This window comes from Onychostruthus taczanowskii, unplaced genomic scaffold (genome assembly GCF_017590055.1).
Source record: "Onychostruthus taczanowskii isolate IOZ18803 unplaced genomic scaffold, ASM1759005v1 scaffold5, whole genome shotgun sequence".
Lineage (NCBI taxonomy): Eukaryota > Metazoa > Chordata > Aves > Passeriformes > Passeridae > Onychostruthus > Onychostruthus taczanowskii.
In genome coordinates this window covers 6,256,560-6,264,370 of record NW_024502568.1, presented here as the reverse complement: position 1 = coordinate 6,264,370, position 7,811 = coordinate 6,256,560, and the positions used below count along the sequence as shown (strand labels likewise).

The 7,811-nt window shown below is 58.2% G+C and overlaps 1 protein-coding gene across 1 annotated transcript; it reads right to left on the bottom strand.

Moving 5' to 3' along the window:
• Positions 1-2,755: 2,755 nt before the first annotated feature.
• Positions 2,756-6,962, bottom strand: NPM3 (nucleophosmin/nucleoplasmin 3). The gene is made up of 6 exons (XM_041415965.1): positions 6,810-6,962; positions 5,135-5,220; positions 4,315-4,434; positions 3,981-4,074; positions 3,452-3,575; positions 2,756-3,337 (listed from the first exon to the last, which is right to left on the bottom strand). Exons 1-5 carry the CDS (start codon positions 6,850-6,852, stop codon positions 3,484-3,486), a joined length of 435 nt encoding a protein of 144 aa, XP_041271899.1. The 5' UTR covers positions 6,853-6,962; the 3' UTR covers positions 2,756-3,337; positions 3,452-3,483.
• Between the last annotated feature and the right edge of the window lie 849 nt (positions 6,963-7,811).

The window sequence follows — 7,811 nt, the reverse complement described above, 5'->3', positions numbered from 1 at the left end:
CACGTATGTACGTAGAACACGACTGGATTACCCCCTCACCCTGTGGACAGCAAGGCAGCCCTCACACCAGGAGCCCCACGCCTCACTCCCTGTGCACAGAAAGCCTCCAGACCCCCACCAGCACTGAGTACCCCCCAGCCCAGCCATGCCCGAGCCCACCTGCTCTTAGCCAGCCCTGTTTGTTTGCCCAAGGTATTTGCAGCCGGGGGCACCTGCTTTGATACCATCAGCTCCACGAAGGAAGCTGCTCACCTAGCGTGACCCCTGTAATCCCATCCTTCCCCATTAAGTGCTGTGTGAGCGCATCCCCCCTCCCAGCCTCCTGACATTTCAGCATTTATCTCCCTCTCCCCAAGCTGAGCACATCAAGGCTGTGACATCGCTGGGGAGCAGGAAGCAAACCTCCCAAAGTCACTTAGAAAGGGGCTTGGCAGTACCAACACACCCCAGCTCCTCTATTGCTCCCCCTGTGTTGGGGGCAGCCAATTCCCACGGCATTGCCCTGCAGCAGCACTGGGCACCAGCCAGCACTCGTGACAGGATCTTGAGCTGAGCTGGTCCTACAGTGGGGTCCTACACAAGCTTTGTCTCCTCAAGCCTCCTCCCCTCATGTCCACCTTTGCCCCCTGCCAGGACAGTCCTGCCTGCCTCTGTTTCAGCTACCTAGAAACCCTGATGTACTGAAATAATCTCCTTTTACTGATGAAGAGGCCAAATGCTCCTTCTTATTAGCCAACACAGCCTCTTCTACTCTGTGTGAAGCAACAGTACCACCCTTCCAGGACGGAGCAGTGCCCATTCTCTCCACTCATCACTCCCCATCAGGCTTGGAAGCAGCTGCCTCTCCCAGCCCTCCCTTCCAAGAGCGCCTCGTTAAAAATGGTCGGCTGTCTCCCGTTCCCCTGGAGTCAAGCTGCATTTCCGCGGAGCACAAGCACAGTCAAGGTCTGGCAGACAGATTATCCCTGACCCCTTCCAGGTGCACATAGCCAGGGAAATCTGCAAGGTGATGGGGTGCCAGCCGGGGCAGAGGCTGGGCACCGTCCCAGCGCTGTCCCAGCCACGGCTCCACCCAAAGCCCAGGACTCCTTTCCTACCATCAGCACAGGGCACTGGTGCGTGTGCCCACGGACACCTCTCCAATATCCACTGCCCCACGGGGAGGCCGCTACCGCCTCCCTTCACCCAGCTCAGCTGCAGCAATGTCCCGCTACTTAGGAACTTCCCAGGGCAACGGGATTGGCCGAGAGACCCGACCGCGCCTGTGGGCACGGGCACCGAGCGCCAGCCCCGGGCACACGGGATGGCGGGGGGCACCGCACCTCGCCGGGGACAGCACCCGTGCCAGCCGCACCCGCCCTCCGACAGGAGAGGAGCAGCAGCAGGGCGGGATGCCCTGCCGGGGAGGGCGGCCATGCCCGGGAGAGCCGGCAGCGGGAGCGGAGCGACGGGCGCGGTGTCCCGGTGCGGGCCCGGTGCCCCGGTACGGGCGCGGTGCCCCGGTACGGGCCCGGTGTCCCGGTGCGGGCCCGGTGTCCCGGTGCGGGCCCGGTGCCCCGGTACGGGCCCGGTGTCCCGGTACGGGCGCGGTGCCCCGGTACGGGCCCGGTGCCCCGGTGCGGCGGGCCCGGTGTCCCGGTGCGGGCCCGGTGCCCCGGCGCGGCCGCAGAGCCCGCCTGCCCCCTGGCGGTGCCGCGCCGGCCCCGCCGCCCCTCCAGCCCCCGCATCCCCCGCGCCGCTGCGGGGCCACGCACGAAACAGGGGCTTCAGCTCCCCCGAGCCGGCTTTTCCCGCTGCTGCCGTCCAGGTAGCCCAGGTCGCGTTCCCCGGAGCTGGGATGCCAGCGGTCTTGGAGTCATGGAATTTTTTTGGGTTGGAAGGGACTTTTAGAGGCCATCTAGTCTAAGCCCTGTGCCATGTTTAACTAGATCAGGTTGCTCAGAGCCCTGCTCAACCCGATCTTGAATATTTTTGGGGATGGGACATCTACCACGTCTCTGGGTGATCTGTGCCATTGTTTTACCACCCTCAAGGGGGGTAAAAAGCCCTTCTTCCTTATATTTGATTTATATAAACCCTTTTAGTTTAAAATTATTACCCCTTGTCCCTCCTCAACAGGCCCTGCTAAAACATCTGTCCCCATATTTCTTACAAGCCCCCTTTAAGCACTGAAATGCCACAGAAAGATCTCCCCAGAGCCAACTCTTCTTCAGTCCTTTTCCCTTTGCTGCTAGGGGCTTTGAAGCCTCATTCTGAGAGCTAAGCAAGGCCTGTTTGGGGCCAGAAGGAAACAGTGGGTAGGTGTAAAGGAGCTGCACAGGTTCCAGAGGAGAGAAACACAATCTAGAAAACAGCCTGAGCTGAGGATCCACCCTGATCTCCTACATGAGTCCAGGCTACTGAGAAACTCACTGTCCCAGGGCATCAACAGAGCCAGCACGACAAAACAGTCCATGGTGCTTCTCAGGGACACATCCAGAGTCTCAGGCAAGGAGGACTGGGACAGGCATTGACACACGGGCCAAGAATGCAAGACTGATTGCAGAGAAACTGCCAGAGAAACATTTAAGGGCAGAACCAGCCACCACAGGTGAGAAATGGCACCTAGGTGAAGTGCAGAAAGGATCAAACCCTCTCCAGGTACCCAGGTGTGGGGGGACACAACTCCTCAGCAAAGGTCACAGCTGAAACTTGCCCCACTGAAGTGTGCATGGGAAGAACCTGCCAGCCAGCAGGGACCTTTCTTCAGACCTGGTGCCTGAGAGATCTTTATTGAGTGTAAGAACAGTTCTTTACAATGCAGATTGACCCAGAACCTCCCCCAAATCAGAAAATCCCACCCCACCATAACTGCAGCTGAGAACAGAGCATGGGCCCCACTTTCAACACTTCCAACTATAAAAAAACCACCAAACTGTGAGTAAGCAAAAGCAAACACATTAGAATCAGTGAAAGTGCCTGTCCCACACTGGCTTTACACCATCTGCTGGAGAAGGGGCCAGGACTGGGTATTTCACAGCCAGGGAAAGGGGGTGCACAGAGCAGAGGTCCAGGACAGCAAAAAGGCACAGGGTAAGGATCACCTCCTCCATCCCCAACTCCCAGAACAGGGATCAGGGAGAGGGGATACACCAGCAGCATCCACCCAGTTTTGGGATCACCCTCCCAGGGCTGTGTGAAAGGAAACACCTCAGTGCTGGGAGCAGGCCTGCTCCCCAAAAAGTTAAAACAGCATTAAAAAAAAAAAAAAAAAAAAAAAAAAAGCAGCAAATGTTGAGGTCCTGGCAACAGGTATCCAAAGTAAAAACCATCCAGGGAGAGAAGTCCCAGTGAGTACCTAGGGGAAGAACCAGGTTGAGATCAGCAGACTTCAGCAGCACATTCCACCCACTCTTGCCACACCAGTATCACAGCCACCCAGATCCTTCTCCAAGGCAGCCTGGCCCCTCACCTTGCTTGGAGACAAGTTACTCCTTCCTCCTCCTACTTCTTGGCTGGCATAATAGGAGGAAGGTCCTCCTCATCCTCCTCAGACAAGTCATCGTCCTCCTCAAAGGAAACATCTTCCCTGTGCACTGGGACACACAAGCAGCTGTTACTCACCAGTGCATGTCTGTGCAAATACAGCTGGCCCACAAGGCACCCCAAGAGCAGAGCAGCACAAGGAGCTCTGAAGCAGCTTTCACAGCAGCTAGAAGTGGGAAATAAGCAGCATCCCAGCTGGAGGGAGGTCTCAGAAGGGAATGGTGACAGGCAGACATGAAAAAAAGGGGACAGTTAGAGACATCCAGAGCCCTTTTCCCATGCAAGGCCTTAGGGAAGGAATCCCTGCACTGAGATGGCCCCTGGGCAACCAGCACAAAGGAGGGACAGCATGCATGCCAGGTGCATCTCCCAGCACCTCCCTGGACATTGCTGACACTGGAGCCCCTTCATACCCCTCACTCCTCCCAAGCTTTTCCCCACCCTTCAGTCCTTACTGATCCTGTGCCAGCCGGCGAGGTGCACTGGGCCAGAGCCTGCTGCCAGGCGAAAGGTCACTGGAGGCTGCAGCTTGAAGTTGTCCAGACTCAGCTGCAAAGAGCAGAGACAGAGCTGAGTTAGGGGCAGAGGCAAAAAGCAGAATATCCTGTAGTTGCCAGTACAGCAGCTGGCCCAGTTAAACATGTCCATCTGAGGGCACCTGCAGCCAGGCCAAGGGTACCCAGGGCATTTGCCTGTGAGCTGCAGATCCTAGATCAGGATCCACAAACATCCAGAGCTGTCCTGTTCCCTGCAGCCATCCACCCCTGAGTCTTCAAATCAGCCTCTTACCAAGGGCTGGCATGACAACTTCAGATTGGCCACAGGCACAGCAATCTCTTGGTTCTCATGGTTTCGCCCAACGACTTCCACCACGTTGCACTCGTCCTTGGCACCATCAGTGAGGCAGACCTGGGTGGGAGTGGAGATTGTGAACAAATGCTCTCCCAGGGGACACATCTGGGACAGATGGAGCTCTCCACAGGACAAGTAACCCACAGCAATGCTACCAGCCCAGATGTCATGCAAGTATGGGGATGCTGCTCCACAAAACAGGGAGAGCAATGAAAAACCCAACGGCAATTGTTCCCTGACTGCCCCAGAGAGGGCTCTGTGCCTTTCCCAGCTGCAACAGCTGTTACTGCAGTCACCTAAAGGGATGGCACCTGGGCTGCATTTTCTGCTGATCTGATCCATGCTGACAGGTTCTGTGCTCCCAGGATAGAAAACACCCCCAGGAAGAGCCAGGAATGAAGCCCTGCACTTACCTGGGCTTGGGGAGCAACAAGCCAGAGACCCAGCTGGTGTGGATCTGGTGTGAAGCACCAGCAAGGTCAAATATAAGGGAATTTTTTTTTTCTTCACCACCTGCCTGGAGCATTCCCCTACTCAGCAGTCTCCTGCCACCACAGGCTTTGCACAAGCACCTCTGTATCATGGATAATTGTGACCACTCTGTGTCGTGCCCTGAGAGCAGCCAGTCCTGGGACCTCAGCCAAGGGAGTCCCCTGATCCACCCCAGCCAAGAAAGGAGGATGAGCCTGGAAAAGGGACATAAGGATATGGGGAACTACAGCAGAGAACAAGCACAGTTAATTCACATTTCTCTTACCACAGACAGAGCTAAAATGTGGTCAGAGTTGTCTTCTTCATCCACCTGAAATGTGTAGGATTTGGTACTGGCAGTCAGCTCACAGCCTAGAAGAAGTTAAAAAAGCACTAGCAAGCATTACACAACAGCAGTTAATACAGGCAAAGGGCCCTGAGGGGCAGCCCTGGCCAGGCACGCACATGGCATCCTAAAACTCTTTATTTTCTCATGTGAGGAGCAGCATCAGACCAGTGCACTCTGGGCTCCAGGGTACCATAAAACCACACACCTGCCTCTGCACCATGCAGGGACAAAACCTGGTGTCCCCAAAGCAGGCTGCCATGAAGCAATGCCCATGGGCACCCAAGGCTCCCAAGCACTGGCAGGGCAAGGCTCTTCCTCTCCAGAGAGCTGAACAGTCAGGGCACACCACTGTGGGAAACAGGAGGGAGCAGGCAAAACAGTGACTCTGCTCATGCCATCGCCAGTATAACTTTTTCTTGAATGGGAGTCTGGAAGCAGAGACAGAGTGCCAGACCTGAATGATGAGGCACAACCCAACGGGAGGATGCCAGGCCAAGCTGCAGGGAGCTGGAGTCCCTCAAGAGAAGTTTTGAGACATATTTTATTACATGCTTCAGACAGTTATAAGAACAAGGGAGATGCATAACTACGTCCTTAGCTCTTAGGATCAGGATTCAGCCGACCAAAGGGAGTGATTAAACTGCCCTGGGTGCGTTTACTTATTGCAGGATGATTCACCAACGTGAGGCCGATCGGAAAAACACAGAGCTGAGCCCGGCATACCAGTGCCGGCACTTCCAAGGGAGAGGAATCAGCCTTCACCAGCGCAGCCCGGGGCAGGACCTCTGTTTTCCCATGCTTACATATTAAATTTACCGAGGAGAGGACCGAACCCCACGTGCCTAAAAGGCCTTGGGAGCTGCAACTCCGCTCCTCGCCCCGCGCTGCCCTGGCCGGGCTCGCAGGAGCAGCGCAGGGCCCCGAGCGGCCCGGCCGAAACCCCTCCCGGAGAGGAGGGACACGGCCCCGGAGAGGAGGGACACGGCCCCGGAGAGGAGGGACACGGCCCCGCAGAGGAGGGACACGGCCCCGCCGGCCTGCGACAGGCGCCCGCGGCTCGCTGACGTGGGAGCGCGGGGCATTAACCGGAGGAGCGGGAGAGCCGCGGCTGCCAACACACCGCCCCATTCATCCCGCTCGTCTAAAGCCGCCGGAACACCAAGACCCCACGCGGCTCCCCCCATCCCGCCCCGGGACCCCCAGCATGAGCCTGCTGCCTCCCAAGGCCGGTCGAACACGTGTCTCTCCACGCCGTCCTTCCCCCACGGCACTTAATGCCCTCCCTCCACGTGTCTCTCCATGCCCACGTGTCTCTCTCGCTCTTGCCGCCTTCCCCCCACAAAGTCTCTGCTGCCCCCCGGCTCCTATTGCCCCCACACGCGTCCCTCCCCCCACCACGTGCCTTTTGCAGCCTCCACGCCGTCCGCAATACTCACCAGTCTTTCTGCCCCGTCTCTCTCCTGCTCCCCACAGCTCTCTATCACCTTCCTAGGTCTCTCTCCTCCCCACACCCCTGCCTCGTGTGTCACCTCTCCAATTCATCTGTGACCCCCCACGCGTCTCTCCCTCCCCCTTGCCCGTGTCCCCGCTCCCCTGGCCCGGGGCCGCTCACCGAAGAGGACGCTGCCGGGACAGGCGGGCCCGTGCGGCTCCATGAGGCGGCGGCGCTGGGAACGGCTCTGGCAGCGGGGCGGGCCGAGCCGAGCCGAGCCGAGCCGAGCCGAGCCGAGCCGAGCCGCCCCGCCCCGCGCCCGCCCCCGGGGACCGAGCCAAAGGGTCCTGCGGCAGCGCCCCGCCCCATATCTTAATTCGGTATTTCCTGGCCATCCTGGGCCTTCAGCATTTGCTGACCCCACCGCCAGCTGTGGAAACGGCACACCGGAAAAATGGCCCTTGCTACCGGCCGCTCTCCTATCGCCCTTCTCCTGGGCACCATCCCGGCCCACGGCAGCTGCCGCCCCAGCACTGCGGAGGAGGCACAGGGCACATACAGAGCCAGGAGGCTGAGGGCACAAAGAGGGGTACCGGGGGACAGGAGGACAAGGATGGAGGGAGGACCACAGCGGGAGGGACCTGTTCATCTCTATGCCTTTAAGCATGGGCAAGAGCAGCGTGACCTGACACTGGGGACTGCGGCACAGGAGGCAACATCCTATTTCAAACTCTTCGGGAGAGGGCTGGACCAGCCTTTCAAAGCAGAAAGGGAAGCAGTCTGCTGGGTGCTGCAGAGGAGCAGCCAAATTAAAAGCCCACTAACAAGGAGCTCACACTGCCTTCTGGGGACAAATCTGGCTCTGCTCCTACCGCAGAGACCTCTGCTAGCCAGCCACTCGCTCTGCTTGGGCTGGAGAAGGTTCAAGGAAAACCTGACTGAAGAGGTTTGAAAAGCTGAGGCAGTGCTCGTGCAGCAATGGTTACACAAGCACACCCATGTGCTTCCCAGCAGCGGCTCTGCGCAGCCACCTGACCCAAGCTGCCCTGTCTGCAGCCACCACCCTGGAGCCCTGGAGGCAGGAGCATCCATTGCTGCACTATGCTCCCTTAAAGAAATAGAGTCTGGTGCAACATCAAAGCCCAATCCCTTTTCCCAGGCCCAGATGTGTTGTACAGAGAC